The 23,968-nt window shown below is 36.1% G+C and overlaps 1 protein-coding gene across 1 annotated transcript in view; it reads left to right on the forward strand.

The window, feature by feature from the left end:
• LOC121375035 (protein FAM110B-like) overlaps positions 1-23,968 on the forward strand; it is a 73,731-nt gene that overhangs the window by 29,320 nt on the left and 20,443 nt on the right. The window contains exon 2 of the mRNA XM_041502247.1: positions 18,215-18,326. Within this exon, the coding sequence (XP_041358181.1) occupies positions 18,215-18,326 (112 nt within the window). The remainder of the gene's footprint in view (positions 1-18,214; positions 18,327-23,968) is intronic.

Here is a 23,968-nt window from a genome sequence, read left to right on the forward strand (position 1 = left end):
AAACCATAAATCAGGCATGCTGTTTTATTAAAGGCAGATTATTATTTATTACCTATATGGGATCAAATATACGGGGTAATATTTTTTCGATCTCTGCACAGTGTGCAAATTGCTTTTACAGCCACTGATTGGCTGACTTAAAAATCACGACGTTTGCCATGGCCAGAACTTCATTTTCATTCATATAATATTTCCATTCATGAGTCAGATTACACATACCGGTATGTTATACAATCTACAAAGATTTACAGAAAGAATTTGTCTTTTATGTTTCATAAACATAAAAAGGTATATTTTCATAAGCAGCAGCTTTATAGTAGCATAGAAAAATAATGATTTTCTAACACACCCACAGTTGTATTATTTTATATTGTAAATAGGGTTCCACAAGTACTGGAGTACTCCGGCACAGGCCGAGTCTAACAAGAATGGAGTCCATTCACATGACTCGAGTACCCGTGCAAGGAAGAGCACTCCCATTTATTTCTTTATGTCATTTTGCCATATATGCTTGCAGCCAATTACATTATAGGGCTTATGAGACATGGAGGAAAAACAAAAGTCGAATGTGTGGAATGCAATACAATGACATGATTTGGCATCCATGTTCAGCGCTGGAATTAAGATGCATATAATGCTATATTACTTTATTCCTTAGTCTTATTATCATCTAGTGTTAGTTTAGTGTTGGGTACTCGGGTCCAGGTCGAGTTTGACCCTCGAGTCCAATATTTTGGATTTGTGGAGGCCCTAATTGTAAACATGTGGCTGTAAAAAGAATGCTGCTATGCCATGACATCACTTACATTACGTACAAAATTATATGACATATGGTTGATGGCTTTGTTGTAGAGAGCAGAGATTTTTTTGCAAACCAGTTAAAAGTGACAATGGGTAATAAAGAGAATAACCAACTTGTTACGAGGCTTCAGTTTACAAGTTAAGACAGATTATTTGTAATTCCTCGTATCTCATTAGTTATTCTCTAAATATACTACTACTAATAAATTTTAATCTAAACCAGTGGGAGCATACATGAACATTTGATGTTGTAAAATAAGTTCATGGAGCTTTGTGTATTAATTAAGCCCCAGCACTGTTTTACAGCAGTAAGGGGCAGATCCAAGAGGGGATCCAGGCAAACCCCCACCACCACCACCACCAACTATTCAAGTGCCTCTTTTTTCTGGCTTTTAAAAAACTAATTTCATTTGGTAGCCCTTTTCACAAGTCGGTTCATATATGTGCCCTTTTTCTCTTAAACCCCCACCCCCACCACCCATGCACACCCAATTTTTTACTGCATCCATCTCTGGTAATAACAGGATGTACCTCACTGGTGGAGTCCATTCCTAGGGAGTGATGGGTCATAGCATTATAGTCCCCATTATTGATCTCTGTTTCCTCATCCTTACCATGCAGTGTCCCAAAATTGGTAAATGCTGTCATGGTAAATGCTGTTTGGAAAGTGCAGATAAAAGATCCCTTGCTACTGTTCTGTGGGAATAGTCTATATGTGGCAGCAAGGTGGTTTCTTCACTAATTGCATCGACCAAATGCTGCAATAACTATGTTAGACACCAAATAACATTAGACAAAAATGTGCTGAGGTGTTGTTAAACATACACAGTATTGCTTTCCTGTTTTGCAGGATGTCACTTATACTGTATGTATTTATGGCATATAAAGGTTATACATATGTATCCCAAAACATGAAAAGTTAATTCATTCATCCAGCAGAAAATTAGATCATGAAAAAAGATTTAGCTTATAAAAAGTTTTCATTTATGTTACATTCTTCCTCTCTCGGATATTAAATAATAATATATGAGTTTAAAATGATTTTAACTTTAGATCTGAAATATTATTTACCACAAGAAGACGTTTTATTTACTAGATGAAAATCTCTCCTACTACATATATGTAAGTTACAACAAGCAGGGAGTCATAATTTAAATCTGTTTACATTCTCCCAAGAGAAGCGAACTCACTGTAGTGTTTAGCTCCCAGTGTGTTTGTCTGTTTGAAAAAAATCAATTGAATGCTATGTACATTGGTATTGATCGTCCTCCCAGCCACAGTTGCACGAGGCTGCTTAGAGAGAGTTCCGTGGACTTGCTAGGTCTGCTCGTATCCGGTTAGTTGCCAGGTGTTATCAGGGGTTGGCAGTTGATAAACAATGGAGGGCTGGGTGAAAATCCATAGGGAAACTTCCTTGCTAGACAGCTTAGGCTACCTGGACAACCTTGATCTGCTTCTCTACATGAAATCAGTGATTAGTGTCAGGCACTCATTGTCTCACAGCATTGTTTTCAATTCATATCCATGTCACTGGGTCACTGGGTCACTTTTCATACCAGTCTTTACAACACAGTTTGTATAACAAACACCTTGGGATGCGGGACTATATTAACGTGCCCATATCCAACTTAGGTTCAGGCATGCCCACCCCGGACTTAGCCTCTGACATCGCCAGTGACCAATTCCGGGGCAGGAGGGGGAGGGGGAGTTTGAGGTGGGCGGAAGTTAGAAAAATTTAGTAAAGTTGAGAATAACCGTGTCCGGTTAAAATTAAGGCCAAACAAAAAATTAGACTGCTCATCCAAAGTTGAAGGTTATTGGAGCAATTTAGACGGACAGCCAAAAATAAAGGGTGACAGACTATTTACAAAAACATAAACAAAGTTTATGAAATGGTGGCCAAAAAGGTTTAAAGTCTGACTGAGTCCATACTCACGGAGGCAAATGTTGGTGGGGTGGGTGACGTCTAAGGAGTCCCGATGAAATTGGCGATGTCAAGCTGCGGGAGGAACTGCTGGTACGGGTCGGACATGAGTTGCCTGGTAAGTGGACAGTATTCTTTCCCCGAGATTGTCTTCATGACACGATGTATTGTCGGGTTGTCCATTTCTTTCAACAGCAGTCCTTGGTTGTAGCGTCCCGCATGACGAACGGTGATGACAATCGCTTCTTGTCCCTCACGCAGTCTGACTTTGTGGATCGCAAACTCCCCTTCATCTGGGCTCCTTGGAAACTGAAGGTAAGCTTCGTGCTTCGGTGCACTGAGCAAACGTCTGACGTCCTCCATGTTCGTCTTCACGAGCTGAACATGGCGCTGTTGTAGTTTGCCGGCCTGCAGTGATCACTGTTCAGCTCGTCGGAGATTCGGTTGCGGTGGTAGAGAAGTCGGTCAGCTTGGCCTGGCTTGTTGACCGCCTGGGGGGCGGTTGCCTTCTGCTTCATCACAGCTACCTTCCGGGCCACCGTCTCTACGGGTGTCGCCTGTTTAGTCAGCGACACAACCGGAAACGCAGAAGTCGATGATGGTGGGGCCGGTCGCTGGTGCAGTGACTCACAAGTAGCTGTGTTCAACTCGTCTGACTCGGCCATGGGCGTAGCTGGGTCCATTGTGGCGGGTGCCTCTTCAGTCCCATCGACAATCCCTGGGGTGGCGGCGTTGGGTGGCGAAGCAGGAGCTGCTGCTGGCGGTTGAGCCGCCGGTGTTGACTCCCCCCGAACCACCCCTGGCGCACGTTTCCTCTTCCTCCATCTTTCTTTCTTCTTGAGTCGGTCGCCATACACCAAGGTCACCTTGGTATGTGCTATCCTGTCTTTGGGAAAATATAAGATATCCTGACTGCTAAATAGTTTTAGCAGATTTCTTGTAACATAATTGGCTATTATGAAATAAATCCTAGAATTTCATCCCTACCCACCCTGAGGATAAAGGTCTTCCATTTTTTAATCGCCGAAAAAACATGCTCAATACATGTCTGGTATTTTTAGTTTTCTAAATATATAAAAAATACAATTTCACCCCCTCACTCATTTTTTAAAACATTTTGATGAAAATCTAACACAATTATTGTATACTAAAAACCTAATGTGAACACTAATGTTATTAAAGGAGAGGACAATTAAGGCATTTGGCCTGGTATGCATATTCAACGATATATAATGCACATTATTGCTTAATATCAATACGTATAATCGTATAGTTAATTAATAAAATGGTTAAATGTGATGGCTATTATATATAACGGGCGCAGCCATTTTGTACCTTCTCAGTGAGTACGCCCTCTGGCGAGCTGGTGGTTAGGTAATACTTAACGCGTAATGCCAGGAATGAGCCTTAGAACTAGAGAAACACAATCTACCTGGTTTTTGCGGGATGATAAATAGTCATGCATTGCAATGTTCTGTAATAATACACATCCCAGTAAGCCAGCAATAAGTATATCAATATATACATGTATTATTTTTCAATACAAAATAAAATACCATTGTCAAAGTGGCTACACAACAAGTCGAAACAATTAACAATGTTTTGCCCATGCATTAACATACGTACTGAAATGATACACGGAGTGTTTTCTTAGTTAATTGGTCTATGCCGTTAGTCACTTCTACCTGTGATTCCTAATTGGCAGGTGTATATTTGATTGGTAACCAGACGAGCCAATTAATTGACGCTGTCTAGACACAAAAATACATACCAGTATTGTGGAATATTACCTGTCGCACCTAAAATTGTAATGGACATGGTTTATTACTGTAAATAGTTCTGTAAAACTATTGATTAAGTAGACTATTCCATCTAAAACCACAGAACTGACCAATTACGTAGTCCCAAAGAAAAGAAAATTATCACTTTGGTATCGTAGGTTGTCGTTTTTGCTCCAACGTAGCATATCAATAGGCCTAATAGTGTACATTTTTCCTTTGGATTATTTAACAGAGAAAAATATTATAAGCCCATTTTGTTCCGTTAATGCAACTTGAAATATATTTAGTTAAATAGTTTATTATATTATTACGTCATTTATGCTGTTTTACAAGTCAGGTTGATCAAAGAGAAGCGCCTTGTCGGAAATTACTGCTTTTGTTTACACTGTACATACAGGAGATGGTCAGGAGCTGACATCACTTCGCCCCAAGCTATCCCACCGGACGTCACAAAAACGAAACAAAATGGCTGCCCCCAGTTAGCAGGAATAATCATGTTTTTTTATTAACTCTAAAATTACGCGTTTTTCATTTGCTAAAGTGTCAGTATGTGTTGGTGGTCCGGGCATGCATCTTTCCAACACATAAGGCTCTTGTTTGAGTTGACCCTACCTTTAAATAATTATTCCTGCCGGGTTTTTTTCTCTCAGATACCCAGGCTGTTATTGTCCGTTTCAGTTTTAGTTGTGTGTGTGCGTGTGCGCATGTGTGCATGCATACATGTGTGCACGTCTGTCTGTGTCTGTCTGAATACATGTATGTGTGACGCTTTGTGAATTGAACTGTTCATTCACTTGAACATTTGATTTAACTGTTGGTTAGTGTAAATATTGCTTGCTCAACCAACTCATAAGTAGTTAATATAAATGTAAAAGGTGAATCAAGCTTTAAACAATCAGTTTGTTTTAACATGACTAACACATTAAAAACTCACTTTGTTTTACAATAATCCTTTTTAGCTCCGCTATGATGTTCTTCAGTGAAGCTTTTCTTATACCCATTTACCAATGTCTGTCCATCCATCCGTCAGTCCATCCATCCATCCGCAACTTTACCTTTGAAGTCTGATTCGACAGTTTTGATTTAATTGTTGTGAAACTTGGTCTGTCTTCTACAGTTTTGTTTTAATTGTTGTGAAACTTGGAATATCTTCTACAGTTTTGATTTAATTGTTGTGAAACTTGGTACAATAATCCTCTTGGGCACCATCCATAAACTAATAGAGAGATATTTAGAAAGTTTACAATTTTTGAATTTTTATTAAATATTTCTAAAATTAAATTTGAAAATTTGAAAGTCTATCTTCAAATATTTTGATTACATAGTTCTGAAACTTGGGACTATGATTCTCTGGGGCAGTCTTCACCATAGAGAGATATTTTGAAAATTTTGAATCTGTTGATATTTATTCAATTTAGTCATTTTAAATAGAAATTCAATATTGAAAATTTCAAAGTATATCTTATCCAAGCATTTTGCTTGGATAGTTTTGAAACCATTTTTAAAATTTAAATTGAAAATTTATAAGTCTTATCTTCTAGAGTTTTAATCGGATAGTTATGAAATTTGGGAATATTGTTCTCTGGTGCAGTCTTTACAAACTAATAGAGAAATATTTTGGATTTAAATTTTTTAATTTAATGGTGAAATTTTTTCAAACTCTAACTACTCCAAGAGTTTTAAATTTAAAGGTTTATATACAAATTTTACATTGAAAATCTTCTCATAGAGTTGTCTAATATAGTTTTAATTTGAAAATTCATAAACTTGATACATGCATATTCTAAGGTGATCTTTATAATAATTATCTCCAACTGACAAAATTGATGGAGCTCCATAGCCTTTTGTTTTTCTTTGTCTGCTTTACTTGCATTTTTCTTTCACTACTGTTCTAAAAAAGAAAAAGAAAATCTAATAATAAAATGCCATCAAACCACTGTTAACATTATGGATTGGGTTACAGGATTACTTTTTAGGATGGATTTACAGTTTTGACTTTTTATAAGGGCTAGGGTTTTTTTTTTTACAGTGGTGGGATGAGGGTGGTGGTCTGTAGTCTGTAAACAGTGACTAGTAGTATATGAAATTTCTGTCATGTTAAGAAAAGAATAAATATTATGATGAATCACTTCTGTTTCTTTAATACTGTATGTAGTTTTTTTGTAGTATTCTTGTAATACATGTAAGTATACGAGATAGGGGAGTCAGGGGGATACACACTCCTTCCCCCCCCCCCCCCCCCCCCCCCCCCAGTAAAACCAATGGAGATATTCAGGAAAAATTAGCTGGCCTGAACTTTTCAACGCTAATATGAATAATCATTGTTATCCAGAATTGGGCATTTTTATTTAATTCAGGTTTAAAAAATCAGCCTGTAGGAGCAATTGTCTTTAGTCTATCCTATCTGGCTCTAAATCATATGGTATATGGTCATGGTATGTGTGTGTGGATTTTTTTATTGGAAAACTATCCAGGAGTAGCCTGTGTAGTGGCAACAGGTTTCTTCTCACCATCTAGACCAAGTGCAGGGCTCAAATTTAACGTGGCCATGTGGCAAATTGACATAATGGCCTAGTCATATGCCTCCGGTGCCCTCAAAATTAGACATTAATGAATGAATGAATGTTTAACGACACCCAAGCACAAAAATACACATTGGCTATTGGGTGTCACAAAAGGTAAGTATATAAAAAATATTATTTATATAATTATGTAAAACCACAATGTAAGGAGCTGTGGGGAAAAGTATAATTATTAGGATATATGGGGTTAATCATTGTTAGAATATATGGGGTTAACTTTAAATTCGTAGTTCAAGTTCAAGGGGGTAAATTAAGCCATATAAAATAGTTTCTACTTGGGAGTGGAGATACTGATCCAGATATGTGTAATTAACAAACCTGTGTCTCTCAGTGCTGAGATAAGAGTGTTTATGTTTAATTGTTGGCACCAGGGAGGAAGGGCTAACCTTGTCAGCACATTAATTGACATACTGTTTTCTTTGCTTGTTTTATATATTGCTGTAGTTAGAAATAAAATCAGTTTTCACTTGGTCTCTTTGGTTGTCCGATGGTGTCAGATGGGTAGTGATCTTAGAACTTAACAATAATACAATACAAATATCAAAGTAAGTATGTTTTAAAACTGTGTATAGAAATTAAAATGTTTTCAAAACTTTAAAATTAATTCTGGGTGAAATTTAAAAGATTCCAAAATATTTCTGTTGCCAAATACATTGTATATAATTTTTTGTCAACTTCAGATAATCACTCCACCAAAATGTGTCACTCAGTCACTGTACACTGACAATGTTCGCAATGAGGAGGAGGATCCTTCTTTAAAATAAGTGAATGTGTGAAATATGTATGGCCTATACGGGCATGGTACAAGACTCCTTCATCCTTCCTGAATCGCCTGTAGGAGGTCTACCACTCTCCCAGAACTGGCTTGACAGAATGAAGCTTGTTCACAACTGCACCGTCCCAATCTTTTTGCCAAATCGAAAAGATATATTGGTTAATATATTTAAAATCACTGTAGGGAACACCAACACCCACATGGGGCAAATTTAAAGCAGACTTGGCAGCAAAATCTGCCTTTTCATTGCCCTTAATGTCAACATGGCTGCCATGGTTACCCAACATCTTTATTGACAATGGATAAAAAGACTCACTTTCATATCACCATCCCAACTTAGGGATGCTCCAGTTTCATGAAAGTGAGTCTCTAAAAAATAATATATTTGGATGAATATGAATCCTTAATTTGTTCCAGGGCATTACTGATTGCTCAAATTTCAACAGTAAAGATAGATGCTGAATCAGGAATCGCATGGAAATGATTGTGTCTGATGGAAAGACTGTAGCAGAATCTGTCTGTGTAAACTGGAATGTAATCACGGTATCTCTCTTTGATTTCCATGATGCACAAGATCAAATACAATTTTCTGTGGTTTGATACACCAAGATGGCAAAACAAAATATGATGGCTTTCCTAAATGTCTGTTAAATCAATGTTGGAAACATAAAAACTGCTTAATGCAAAGACGAAATATTTGGATGGCATTCAGTATAGCATCAAATAACTTCATATTTTTGTTATCAAAGATTGCATTATGTGCATGATGTTTTGGCATTGATATGTTATTAGCATATTGCAGAGAAAGCTTTGCACATCTAGCATTTTAACTAGGTTTATGTGCATCAATGTACACGCTCTCCACAGTTCTGAAAGCACCAAGACAAAGCCTAAATCCCTGGTTGTGTATAGGATCTAGCATTTGCAAGTAAGACTTGCATGCTGACCCATACACAATGCACCCATAATCAAGTTTAGACCAAATAAATAAAGATCTATAAAGTTGGAGCATAACCTTTTGATCTGCTCCCCATTCAGTCTTGCTAATAACTTTTAAGATAAGCTCTTAATTTTTAAGATACTATAAATGAGGAACAAAAGATAGCCTCCTGTCAAAAATAACCCCCAACTGGAACCGAATTTTTGTCCAGAAACAGCCAAGGATCTAAATGTTGACTTTTGTACTAGCAGATACATGTATGCATACAGACAGTCTTTGACTGAAAATCAAAATCCATTGTCAGTTGCCCATTGTTGAAGTTTATTCAAACAAAGCTGCAATTGACATTAAATAATACTCATACTGGACGACCTGTAGCAAATCTGAAAATCATCGACATATAATGAGCTATCAACACCAGGTTTTAAACACTGGGTGATGCCGTTAATTTTCACAGAAAATAAAGTTGCTGACAGGATGCTACCTTGAGGCATGCACACCCATCTCTTGGGATTAAGAATTGGATAACGTAGATCTCACTCATATCTTGAAAGACCTATTTTAAAAAGAAATTAGAGATAAAGTCAGGCATATGGCCACTTAGGCCCATGCCATGGAGGTCTTTCAAAATCCCATACTTCCACATAGTATCACAAGCTTTCTCCAGGTTGAAAAAAAGACCGATACCAAATGCTGGTTATGGATAAAAGCATCCCTACAAAACGTTTCAAATCGAACAAGATGATCTAGACTTGAACCCACATTGTAAGTTAGTAAGCAATTTGTGGGACTCGATATACCAGAAAAGTCTACGGTCAATCATTCTTTCCATGGTTTTACAAATGCAACTTGTCAAAGCAATAGGGCAATAACGTAGGATTTGTTGGATTCTTACTAGGCTTAGGAATAGAAATGACATTTGCTTTTCTCCAATCAGAAGGAAAGTCACTAGAAGTTCAGATTTTGTTAAATATATTTAATAGAACCATTAAGGATGATTCAGGTGTTTTAATAGATAATAGTGTGTTTCATCTGGTCCTACTGAAATATTGGCTCTACGAAGAACATCCTGCAACTCATCCAAAGAGAAGTGCCTGTTTCAGATGAAGTGCCTGTTTCAGCTTGATGTACTGAAAGAAGAGGAGTTATGAGAGAAATTGTCTACCAATGCATTGGCAATGTCACATCCATATCATCGAGACAAATGGCGAACTGTATTATTAGATTCGTTTTCCCTTGATTTTACGTATCCTATTCCAGACAGACTTCATGGATGTTTGAGAACTTAACTTGAAGACATAATTTCTCCAAGATGATTACTTGCTCTGTCTGATAGCTTTACGAGCTTTTGCCCAAGCAATGCGATAAGTATTCAGGTTATCCCCGTTAGGTTCGCGTTTGAACCTCTCCAGAATCCTGTTTCGCTCTTTGATTGCATCTTTGCAACTTTCATTAAACCATGGTTTATTGAAATGCTTCAGTACTGCCGAAGTCATAGGAATAGTTTCCTCTGCAATATCTCTGAAGATGGAGGTGAACAAAGACATGGGGTCATCAGCACCAGTAATGGCAGATTGTTGCAGTTGAATGCTGCATAGATGCCGAAATTGATCCCAATTTGCCTTTGTCAACTGATCCCTTTTAAGTGATGAAAATCCATCATTCTCCAAAAGAATTGGAAAGTGATCACTGCCACAAGGGTCTGGACAAACTTTCCAGTAAAAATCAAGACAAAGTGATGGACTACAAAGGGTTAAATCAATGGATGTCAAACAACCATTTGCAGGATGACTTTTATCATTACATAGTATTAAGTCATATTTTTGAATTAAGTCTTCTAATTGTTTACCTCTATTATTTATGTCATCGCATCCCCGCAAAGTGTGGTAAGCATTAAAATGTCCTATGATAACAAAGGGAGTAGAGAGTTAATCAAGAAGATCTTGAAAGTCCCTAGGGTAAAAATTATAATAGTTTCGAGGGGGTAAACAAACTGAACATATAGTTAGTCTTATGAGACTAGTGGATAAGCTGCTGGACAATCAAGCTGACGACAGTGGTTCAAATCCCGTCAAAGCTGGCTCACACATTCATTCATCTTTCTCATCTATCACCCTCTGCCTATCATTCTCATTATCTTAATATAAAAAAAACTTTCCAATTTCTCCCACGATTTCAATCTGTTTCGACCCTTTCTGTCAATTTCCTCAGACTCTGTCTTCTGAGCTGTCCACACCATCGCCTACCTGTCTCATCTTCCTCCACGGGTGCAGTCTCTGTGTATATCCCTGCACCCACCTGGCATCCTCGTCCTCTGCCGCTAATAAAGCTGGTCTGACCCACGGCACTAACTAACGACCGCCGGTAGTAGGGGTGCATAGTAGGTGGTTATAAGTGCCTCTTAACAATGCCAGAAGTAACTACTGAACACTCCCCGAAGTGGTCAGACTAAGCCCACAGCTAAAAGCTGAAAGGGAACAGGTGTGTGGCACAGATAGCCACAAGAGACAAGCACCTGTCACGGTTGGAGAGACGAGGACTGGGATGTGGAGGTGGACAGCGAAAGAAGTTGAAAGATAGGAGTTGCCAGATCGGAAGAAATGAGATGGAATTCAAAGGAGAGAAAGGAAAGGGGGCACTGGGATAAAAAAAAAAAGTCTTACGAGACATGACTTTAACAGCCACAGCTTGTAAATTTTTATTTAATGTGACTTTACTCTGGGGAATGTTTTCACTTACAAAACAAAATTGGGCCTAAGCCCACGACAGTTCCACTGGGTAACTTTATTTTCTATCAGGAGGAAAGTAAAGTTTCTTTTATTTAACGACAGCACTACAGCACATTGATTTTTTATCTTATCATCGGCTATTTGACGTCAAACATATGGTAATTTTGACAATGTTTTTAAGAGGAAACCCGCTGTTGCCACATAGGCTACTCTTTTACAACAGGCAGCAAGGGATCTTTTATTTGCGCTTCCCACAGGCAGGATAGCACAAACTATGGCCTTTGTTGAACCAGTTATGGATCACTGGTCGGTACAAGTGGTTTACACCTACCCATTGAGCCTTATGGAGCACTCGCTCAGGGTTTGGAGTCGGTATCTGGATTAAAAATCCCATGCCTCAACTGGGATCCGAACCCAGTACCTACCAGCCTGTAAACCGATTGCCTAACCACGACGCCACTGAGGCCAATATTATCAGGAGGAAGTATGGGTTTTATCTTTGGCTTTGTTGGTGGTCTTTGTGATCGGCAGTGATCTAAAGATGAAATCTCAATATTGTCATCACTGATATCAGCCAAAGTTTCATACATATTGCTGATCAGGACCAAACATAGTTCGATCTTTTTCTGAAAGTACTTCTGTAGATTTGCGACCTTGACAGCAGCTGCAGCTGCGTATGGCCTTGTCCTTTAAATTTGCCAGGCAGGCACACACACATTCTCTACCCCCCCCCCCCCGGCTTCCTACGCCAGTGTTGTGTATGTGAAACGTTTTATTATTTTACAGTACTGGTATCATTTAGTTCATTACATATAATGTCTCTGTATGTGACATATATCAATGGCTAGATTTTGAAAAGTAATTTATAACAAGTGACCATGTCAGTTTTGGATTTTTTATTTTTATTTTTTATTATTATTTTTTTAATTGTCCCCAGAGACACAAGCAAGGTCACGGTTGGGGGCCTTGAATCATTACTGTACATCGTATTATAGTACATACATAAACAATATATAATTAAAGCTATACACTCAAATTAAGAGTAAACATGTATATAATGCATTTACTAAATAATATATGTATGCATGTGCAAGTGTGTGTTTGGGTGTGTATGTGAGAGAGAGAGAGATAGATAGATAGAGAAATATATATATATATATATATATATATATATATATATATATATATATATATATATTATAGACAGAGAGAGAGAGAGAGAGAGAGAGAGAGAGAGAGAAAATATATATATATAGAGGGGGAGCGAGAGAGAGAGGGAGGAGGGAGGGAGGGAGAGAGAGAGTGGGGAGCGGGGGAGAGAGAGAGAGGGAGGGAGGAGATTCGTCACGAGTAGAGCCTCGACAAATACCGATTAACTAGACGAGGTTGATATTTTACATATTAAAAAAGACAAGTAGCAAATTCTATTTATCCTACAACACTTCTAAAAATAACATTTTAATTATTTTTTTTGGTAAATCACAGTACTAAAGTCGCTGCCATCGATAATATGACGTCATCACGATTAGTTTGACGTCACACATTTTAAACAAATCACTGAAAACATTACGCTCGGGTACACAGGTCTTGTTGCCTTGTAAGCAAATGACCCATCCAACACATTACCTAGAGACCTTGCAAATTTGCATACCATCATTAACCGGGTTAATAAAGTAAATTATCACATGGGTTTATGACATGGATATCGTGGGCAAGTTATAGGATAAATATATATATCCATAGTATTTAATATTAACATGAAACAGATAGGTTTAACTGATACTGTAAAACAGGATATTAGCAAAGCAATAGCCTTACACAATTTCATTTTCTTTATGATGCCAAATAAAACCATATTTTTATGCAATGAAATTGTTCACCTTTTTTTAATACCCATTCTTCAGCTGTTTTCCGTAAGACTGTGACTTTAGTGCATTCATAAAATAAGTGTTCGAGTGTTTCTGGCATAAGATGAAAAAAATTGTAAATATTAGAATCAACATATTTAATTTTATTTTAAAATATATTTGTAGCTGTTATCCTGTGTAAATGTTTTTATTGAAACCATAATAAAGATGGGTCTTTAATAGTTTTGAATGGTAGAGCATAATACTTTCCCCATAATTTTGAAGTCAAGTCAAACCCCAATACTGAATATCTTTTTCTGAGACAGGAACTGTTGGAGTGCGATGTAATATTGTATATATTTGATTACTTAGGTTTATATCTTTTAAAAATATTTTTATTTTAAATGGAAGAATTAGGTTGCAAACAGTGTTAAAATGTTGGTTGTTTGATTTTGATGTTGTACTAATAAATAATTTAATGGCTCTTATTAAAGAAGCATATTTTGAGAAATTGGATTGCACTTGGTATTTTGTTATGAACATATTGTAATTCATTAATGTCTATTAGATCTTAAATAAATACTATGCCTTTTTACAAATACTGGTACTTCATATAAATAAAAGGTTTGTCGTCTTTTTAAATTTTACTATTATACCAAATGTTTATTCTCATTAAATTTTCATTATTATCAAGCATTTCTTTCTGCTGAATGGTAAGCCAGCTTTGTAATACATCTTTCCAAAAACTGTTTTTAATTTTTTTAATTTTTAGTTGAATATAATAATCTCCATACTTAATCATATTTTCTGTTGTTAAACCTATTACAACTTAAAAAGATTTGTTCATTTAGAGTTTGATATTACAAGTCTTCTTAATCAAGTAGCTTTTAATGCAGTTGTAAAGTTTCCAATGTTTAACATTTTGATGCTTCCATTTACAGTACTTCTCTTTTGACTTTTTCTAGTTTTTAGAATATTGACTGTTTTCATTTTCAACAAGATCTGATTTTTATTACACACCCATTTAATCTTACTATAGTAATAAATACAATTCTGACCGTACAATAAAAACATATTTTATTGAATACATGTGCGATACAAAACCTTGCATGTGTAGTATGTGTTCACCCAACTGATGTCATGTCCCAAGCCAAGACACTCAGCATTCCGTCAATTCTATCAAATTCAACCAACTTTTCAGACAAAGTAAGTTTGTTATTGAATTAAATGTTTGTTAATAAAGACATAGAAAGGTGGTATGTAATAAATACAGAACCACATATTAGTTGTTTTGCCATGTTATTTATTGGTTTTACATAAATATATCTAAATAATATTTTCATATACTTACAATTTGTGACACCCAATAGCCTATGTATATTTTTGTGCTGGGGTGTCGTTAAACATTCATTCATTCTCACTCATTTATAGTGTGCAAGATTTATACATGGTCTTGTGGTATAATATTCTTGTGCACTATAAACTCATGAAATAAATAACAGGGCAAAACAACTGGTATATGTATGTGGTTCTGTCTATTTCTTACACACCCTTTGGTGAGAACACTATTCATTGTTAAATACATTTTATGATCCCACATGGTAATAATATACATGTTGATTTAAAGACATGATTGGCTGCTCAAAGGTGATGGCCCAGTGCAAGTGCTGTAACTAGGTTATGTTGGAAAAGTCATTTTACTTGATTTTAAACCTGATTTTTAAGGATATATAATAACTGGATACCAATTATGTTATAACTCATTGTTTAAAAATCTGTCCCAAGTCACTTTCACTTCTTACATGTTTTTAAACAAATTCTAAGATAAATTGTGTCTAATGGCCACCCATGTAGTTTTCTCTAGTGCGCATGATGTATTTGCAAAATATTAAGGAGAACAATGCCATCACCCCTTTCTCAAATATAATTAACATTGTATTATGAGCAATTTATTAGCATCTCTCTCGGACAAGGGTGCCCGATCAGCACTGTTTTATATATTTTGGTAGCGTAAACTTTGGCTGAAGCTGTTCGGGAAGATTCCAAAATTAATGGCATAATTTTACCAGATGGCTTCGTTAGTAAATGGGTAGGTTACTCGGAGGAGGGTAACACAACTTTATCTGACTTTGACTCACTTAAACAACTTTTCAAAATTTTATATATTTATGAACGTGCATCTGGAGCTAAAGTTAACTTTCAGAAAACCAATGGTTTCCTAATGGGGAAACTTAGGTACGAGAAAGATACTCCTCTTGATATAAGGTGGACCAATAATAAGATTAAAATATTAGGTTTCTACTTTGATGTTTCGGCAGATAACTGGGAACCTAAAATTCAAAAAATTCAAACAATTTTAAATATATGGAGTAACAGAAAATTAACATTACATGGTAAAGTAGTGGCTGTAAATTCACTTGCCACTAGTGGCATTTGGTATTTATCAAACGTTTTGGAACTTCTGGAAAAATATGCCAAACAAATTGATACAATGATTTTTTATTTCATTTGGAGCTACAGAAAACATTTTATATAAAAAGAGCAAATTCAACTACCTAAGGAGTTGGGAGTTGTAAATATTCAGCTAAAAATTAAAGCACAAAGAATTAAATTTATAAGTAGATTTTTGAGTTTAGAGGGCGAAGGGAATTGGAAATCTTTAGTAGATTACTTTTTAGGCCAGTATAAAAATTTAAATATCGATAACAAACTCTAAAATGTAAAATTGTAAATAAAAACAGAATTTTAAATCAATGCCAAACATTTACAAAGACATACTATTAATTTGGGATGAACTTGTCATTACGCGTGACACAGAGAGTTATCAACAGATTCTGTATGAACCTCTCCATGACAACCCGACTATAAGTAGCACACAATACAAACACATACATAGAGAAGGACTAAATTTAGTCAGAGACATATGGGACTTGGGTACGAACGACTTCATGAACTTTGCTGGTTGCTCGACTAGCGCGGCATTTTATCGCCAAATAAAAGACCTACAGGACAACTTTCCGCGACCATTATTATGGACATTAAAGAATGAAGAGCCCTTTGATGGTGACTTAGACGGACGCCATCTTTCGTATCAACGTAGGTGATACAAATAAAGACGTGACAATCACGAAAACTAAAGACATATACACAGTTTTGTTATTGCGAACTCACAAAGACGCATCGTTTAAGACCAGATAGGAAACCATTTTTACTGAAAGCATAAACTGGAAAAAAAATTGGCAGACACTAAGTTCCAGTCTAATTGAAAATCATGATTTTGATTTAATTTATAAAATGATTAGAAATGTAATTGCAGTTAGAAAACACCTTTATGATTGGAAGATCGAGTCCACCCCAGAGTGCCTTGTGTGCGACAGAGTGGATTCAGTCTTACACGCCTTTTTTCACTGCAACAAAACCAGACAATTTATTAAACAAATTGAACCCATTTTTACAAAACTTTTCGGACACAAATTCAGATTAAATCCATATAGAATGATTTTTGGAATTAAACATAAACCTGGCAACTATGCGTCGAACTTAGAGATCTTTCTCTGGAGTAAAGTTATAAGGGTAATTTGGACTACACGAAAATTATTAGAGGGTGATAAGCCATGTAATGAAATGGCACTTTTCAAACATTTAGTATATTCAAGGGTTGAAACTGAATATTTTGCCACATTAGAACGGCCCAACAGAAGAGAAAAATTCTTAAAACACTGGTGTTTTGAAGGGGCTGTTGCCTCGTGCAATGTCGCCTTCGACATTACTTATCAACTATGAAAATGTATTGGCTAATTATGCACAAAATATAGAAAAACTAGGTCTGGACCTCCTGGCTTGTAGCTTTGGAGGCCAGGCCCAAAAACTAGGTTAGAATCTTTTAACTAATCAACAGCACACACTAAAGTATAAATGAAAACAAGAACACAAGCATGTAGTGAATATATATTTTATTATGACACAAGCACAAATACTTTTAATGTACATATATTTTTAATATTCAAGGAGAACCTGGTTAATTGTAAATAGGTAGGATATTGAAAAATAAATGGGGCACACGACAAATCATCCGGAACTGCCCGAAACATTTAAAAAACCCAAAAAACATCTTAAACATGATACTGGCACAGTACAATATCATATAGGTTTTAAATTAATTTTGTTCATATTAAGAATATAAATTAAGAATACCAGTATAAAGGAATATTTTATTTCTGATATTATAGCTGTTGACAATGTATCAAAATCAAGGTCAAAATATTAACATATAGACTGACGATGTATTCTTATCTATTACTTAGTACTTGCATTATGTTAAATTTAAGGATAAAACTTATCATCTCTATTTTAGTTGCCAACTTCACCTCGATTTGAATATTCATTTTGTTCGTTTAGTAAAAAAAATGCTTCCAATTGCTAGAAAGTGATTGGCTGGAATGTGCTCAGTTGCTAAACCCAGCTATCGGCTTAGCAAACCGATGCTGTTAGGAACACAAATTGCCTGGAATCTGCAGCACTGAATGCACCAGATAGATAATGTGAGCTGCAAAGAAGCTTGGCATTAATAATTTTTCTTTCTTCTAATTATGTGCATCAATAAAAAGGCCATTCTGGTTGGCACTGCACAAAATAATTGAGAAATTTGATTACATTCTTGCTAGAAAAACTGACTGATGCATTATTACACAGTTTATTAGCTTTAACTGCAGGTGCAGCAAGTCAAGGCACAATGCCAGTGTGTACTACTGTCTATGGGTGTCTCCTGCTGTTATCCTCTGTAACTGATGAGTAAATGGCATGTGATAATTGTTCCCTGTCCGTTCTTTGTGCAGCTCACAGAAGACGCAGTGCTGTGGAGTTATTGGAAGCCAGTAAGCCACAGTACCTACGAGGAAATACTGATTCAGACCCTCAGCACCATGGCAGCTCAGATGACCTCAGCAGGTATGGAATTTCCTTACTTCATAAATTTATTCAGTGTAACAATACAGGTAAATTCTGGAAAAAACATTGTTTGTGTCAACCATAGAACAATTATTACTAAGTGTTTGATTAAATATGGTTATAAACTGTTAGCATACCAAGTTTCTAATTGGTTTAAATTAGTTTGACTCGTAGCAAGTCTGCATAAATTCACACAAGTTAATATATTACAGCACATACATGTAGTTACGGAGCCTTTAATTGGCACTTACAACTATTATTTTTAAAATTTGCTACTTTTTGAGTTGTGAAGAACATACCCTGAATATGTAAATATTTATACATTCTGGAAAAGTTATTTTGTTTTTGAAGCAATGAAACATGATACATGTAATAACTTTTCTATTTTCTGTGACATTTTGTGGTTAGTCTTTAAAAAAATGCATTTAATCACAAGTAATTTTGGCTTATTTGATTATAGTAAAGATGATGGTAACAAGAGGCTGATATGTTGATATTTTGGGTTTGTTTGTTTTTGTTTGTTTAGGTTTTTTGCTTCTTCTCTTTTTTCTTTTTTAATCATAATTAATTTGTGTGTAAAGTTTGAAAAATATTTCCTCAAAATGATTTGCATTTACTTTTAGGCATATTAATTTTCTAAATTGAATTAATACAACAATTTGACAAGAAATGATTACATCATGGCTGGATAATAATGATTACATTTTTTCAATGTTTTCTAATTTGTACAAGACATTATAGGTGGACAGCAGTGCTACGTACAGTACTTTGATTTGTAAATTACAGTACATTTACTATTACAGTGAAGTCTGCTATATCGACCACCTATGGGTGTTATTAAATTTGATGTTATTAGTTGGGAAGTCCTAATAGTGTATATCCAGTGTGTTCTTGATCATCTTAATTGTTTATAGATGGGTGGGATCTAGCTCATTTGGTAGAGTGCTCATCTGAGGTGCATGCACAGTAGGATCGAACCATCTCTGATCAATACATCAATGTGCTTTAGTGGTGTCATTAAGCAAAACAAACTTTATCACTTAATGTCTATAGAACCTCAAAATTGTGGCCTGTTACAAATTCTGAACATTTAAGAAATTTCCCAGAAACATATATGGTAGTGTTAGGGCTGGGGTCCCTGATATCACTACCTTACAGTCGTGTTAACCCTTATCGTGCCGTTGACGTGTATACACGTCAAGCGTCATCACAATGACGTCACTTTGCATTGTTTTCATTTAAAAATCGTTTTCTAAATTAATTGTTGACATTTTTGTCAAAAACAAAGTAAAAAAATGTCAATAAATAGTCTTAGAATGACATATCCAAATATTTGCTAAATTGCTGTTGTACATCATATGTTTTTTTCAAAAACAAAAATGACCCGTCAAATGGCGCGTGCTATTGTTTGTTATTGTTTCTTGTTTTTTTGGTAGCGGTTTCTTTTATCTCTACAAAGTTGTCATAATATACTATTATATATGAACTACATTATGACAGTTGCATTAAATTAGAAAAAGTATAACTTTTAATGCCTAAAAAAGGTACAAACACAATCAAATAATTGTAATCCGACGGCATAAACAGTCGTCGAAAAGCGCCATTTCCCTGTTTCTATTTATAAACAACAGGTCATGTGACAGCACATTTCCCGCCATACAATTTGACAGCAGTAGTACACGTTGCTTGCATGTGCGGCTAACTGTTTTCATTAATAATTACAACGTGGTTACTTATACTACAGCAGACGATATTCTAACTAACTATGTTTACTTGAACAGTTACGTCGACTATATGATCGAATACGTACATGTGCTCGGTGTTCGTCGTTGTTTTGTTGTGTGTTGTTTTTCTGCCAGTTTTTCCTTTTCAACATTCACATTAGTATTAATCACTACTGAGTAGATATATATTTGTTCTCATTTTAAAAAAATGAATTACAAACGATAGGTTACGAATATCTGCTGAAGTAGTCTGCAGAATACTGTGACCTACATTATTTTCAATAACCAATCACAAAACATTCTCGTTGCGTGTCACACATAATTATGTGGCGCCACCAGTTTTTTGTTTTTACTACTGTACCAGTCGCGGATCCAAGGATTTGGTGTGTGTGTGTGTTGGGGGGGGGTGGGTGGGGGTGCCGTGCATGGCTTTTATGAATAAGCGTATATAAGCAGTGAATGTTTTGTAATAATGTTGTATGGTGGATGACAATCTTTTAAAAATCAGGCATGTGTGCTGGGATTTTAGGTAGGGGTGTCTGGAGGGAGTCCGGCTATTTCGCCACCGGTCGATCTCGCCCGGGTGATCTCGCCACGGGCGAGATAGCCGTAAATTCCATATACTGCTGGGCGAAATCGCCGTACTCTATATACATATAAGCAGACGGGAATGTCACTGTTTATTACAATAAATTGGTTATTATAATAATATTGCTTATTAGCATTTCACGATTTCAGTTTTATTACAGGGAAATTATAATTCATTATAACAGTTTATGTCTATATGTTGATTAGAGTTCACTATTATTAGTGTTAATCGTCTTTAAAACGGTATGCACAGTGGTCACTGCGAGAAAACTATACTCACAAGAAACACTTTAACAGGCAAAGACAGAAAAAAAAGGACACATCACATTTGATTTGAACATTGTTCGTATCATTTCATGCAGTAAATGATAGTAATACAAACATTTTAAATAATAAAATTCCTCTTTAGTTAGATATATATAGTACGGCGATTTCGCCCAGCAGTATATGGAATTTACGGCGATCTCGCCGTGGCGAGATCGACCGGTGGCGAGATCGCCCTACTTCGTCTGGAGAGCGAAGTTTATAGGGGATTTCTGTAATGCTCCGCCGGAATATGTATTGAATTTTTTTTTTTTTAATCTGCTCGAGCAGGGACCGGAAAGGGGGTCGACCCATTCCCTGCACACATATCTGCAAATGTTATAAAGATAAATTAATCATCATGAGGTAAACTCAGTGTGTTGCACTGTTGGATCTATTGTATTTTGATAAATTTATTAGTACCAAAATCTAAAATTTGGGCGAATACGACAGACATTCGGGCAAATTGAGCTGGCCTGAAACCTTTTCACCATGTACTAGTAGTTCCAACATTTCTCCCACAATACTAGTTGTAATTAAATCCATGTAAAATTGTGTAGCGCTTCGTTTGAAACCCTATATTATATATAGCTGGTTGGCAATAACGCTAAAACTAATAAATGTTTTTTTAGTTGGTGGTATTTTCGTTTAATTCGGGCACAAATTAGCCTACCCTTCTCCCTCTCCCACCCCTACAAAACAAAACGGGATCCCGTACGCTTATGATTAGTACATCAGGCCTGTACGGTACCAATTGGTGTGGATGCGTCGGGGGTATACACACCCTTACCGCGAGGTCCAATTTTTTTTCCATGCAACAGTTATCGACCGTTTTTTAGAACATCGACACGGTCCTTTTTCGTGTTACGCAACACCCCCAAAAAATTCGTGCGGTAACTATATGGACCTATATAAAATGTGAAAATTACAGTAGGATAATGGTTTGCAATAGATTCAGAGTAAGTAATCACGTTTTTTATTTTAAAAATACGGTGATAACTAAATGTTTTAAAATAACAATTAAAAAGAAAAACATTCGACGTACTTTAGCAGGGCGAACACTGTTGTGTAGGCAACGACCCGAAACATTGTTTTTGTCTCAAAAATCGTTAAACAAATTATTTAATGCAATTAAAATGTTGTATTCTGGATGTAATAATCACAAATCATAAAACGATCCTATATTGTTGATAAAAATATCAAAGAAAAATCGCAAAAACTTCGAAGTGTAGTTGACCTATATTATCGACCCTTGACCCAGATACAATACTTCGCGGGACTAACTGCCAGTGATTTCTTCTTCTTTCACTCCGTCAATAAACATGTAAGAAGAAGTTGCACAAATATAAATTCATGATTCCGATAATAATGTTTTTAAACATTTACTTGTGTGACCTATTGCGGTAGGGAGCACATTTTCTATGTCCGCTCGGACTACTGTGCGTCACGCGTTTCACGTTTTTGACTTCTCAATTTTTGTTTAATCAGTTCCAACTACATTTTGTGCCACACATAAACACATTCTGACCTCCCTCTCCAAGGGCCTAAGCGACAGGGCCCAAAATTAAAAAAAATTAAAATATGAAGCGGCATAGGTCTAAGCGTACGGGCTCTCATTTTTGTTGGGCATGCAGGCACATTTCTGCCAGAGTTGAACGAAAATCCCTGAATCTAGATAACAACAATTATTATTCATATTAGCTTTACTGCCAAACAGCAGGGTCTCAGCTAACGGGTAGAGGCAATGGTGTGTGTGTGTGTGTGTGTGTGTGTGTGTTTTATTTTTTATTTAACGACACCACTAGAGCACACTTATTAATCATCGGCTATTGGATGTCAAACATTTGGTAATTTTGACATACTAGTAGTCTTAGAGAGAAAACCCCCAACAATTTTCCATTAGTAGCAAGGCATCTTTTATATACACCATCCCAAAGACAGGATAGTACATACCACAGCCTTTGATATACCAGTCATGGAGCACTGGCTGGAACGAGAAATAGCCCAGTGAGCCCGCCGATGGGAATCAATCCCAAACCAACTGTGCTTTACCACTGGGCTGCATCCCGCCCCTGGTGTGGGAGGAATGCATTTTGGGGGGGGGGGGGTTGTTAAAATAATAGAAAAATAGTTTATTGATACTGATGTTTTAAGTATGTAACCTTCCTGAAATGACTGCAAAATGGTGTTTTGCACCTTCCATGCTCATTGGTTCATTGTTTAAATCCTAGTTACAGCCATGAACAGCTATATAGGTTTGCAAATGAATCACTACATATTTTTACATGGATTACAACTAATATTGTGTCAGAGTAAAATGATGGAAATACATGGTTAAAAGGTTTTAGGCCAGCTCATTTGCCCGAAATGCTATACCTGGATAGTATTCAAATAATATATAAAGGCAAATAGATGACCAGTGTATATAACTTGTGAATGTCCCCTAGGCGGGGATGGAGATCACAATAGTTATATAGAAATTGCATATTCGTGACCCAGTTCCTTGTGAATTTGGTCATTCTACCCCTCTCCTAAAGGTGGGGCACAAATAGGGGAAATTAAGCCAATTATCGTGTCCAGGAATACCATACAAATATCAGTTTTGCGAATTTCGTTAATGTCGTGTCCCCTGCTATTTTGTATCATGCATAAGTGTTCAACACTGGATACACATTATGTATATGGTACATATTGAATTTTAATTAGGGCTCACATGTTGATGTTTGTTTCTTTGGGTTTAAAACATTTTTTAGATGAATGGACATTTTTCTCTTTTTTTTTTACAATTGTGCTCGTGTGAAGCACTATGGCAAGTATCTTGTGTCACAATAAATTATGGAAATGCATAAAATCCTTTTTACTATTTCTATTATTCTAATATCAGTGTCCAGGGTTTCTGCCAGAGGGTATGAAGGGTAAAATTATGTACCCTAAAATCTTGGGAATTAATGGATACGTTTTAATAATTTTTAGAATGATTATAGTAAGATAGCTGCTGCTTAAAGTGTGTACATGAAATACAGTGTC

The sequence above is a fragment of the Gigantopelta aegis genome, chromosome 6, assembly GCF_016097555.1.
Source record: "Gigantopelta aegis isolate Gae_Host chromosome 6, Gae_host_genome, whole genome shotgun sequence".
Classification (NCBI taxonomy): Eukaryota; Metazoa; Mollusca; class Gastropoda; order Neomphalida; family Peltospiridae; genus Gigantopelta; species Gigantopelta aegis.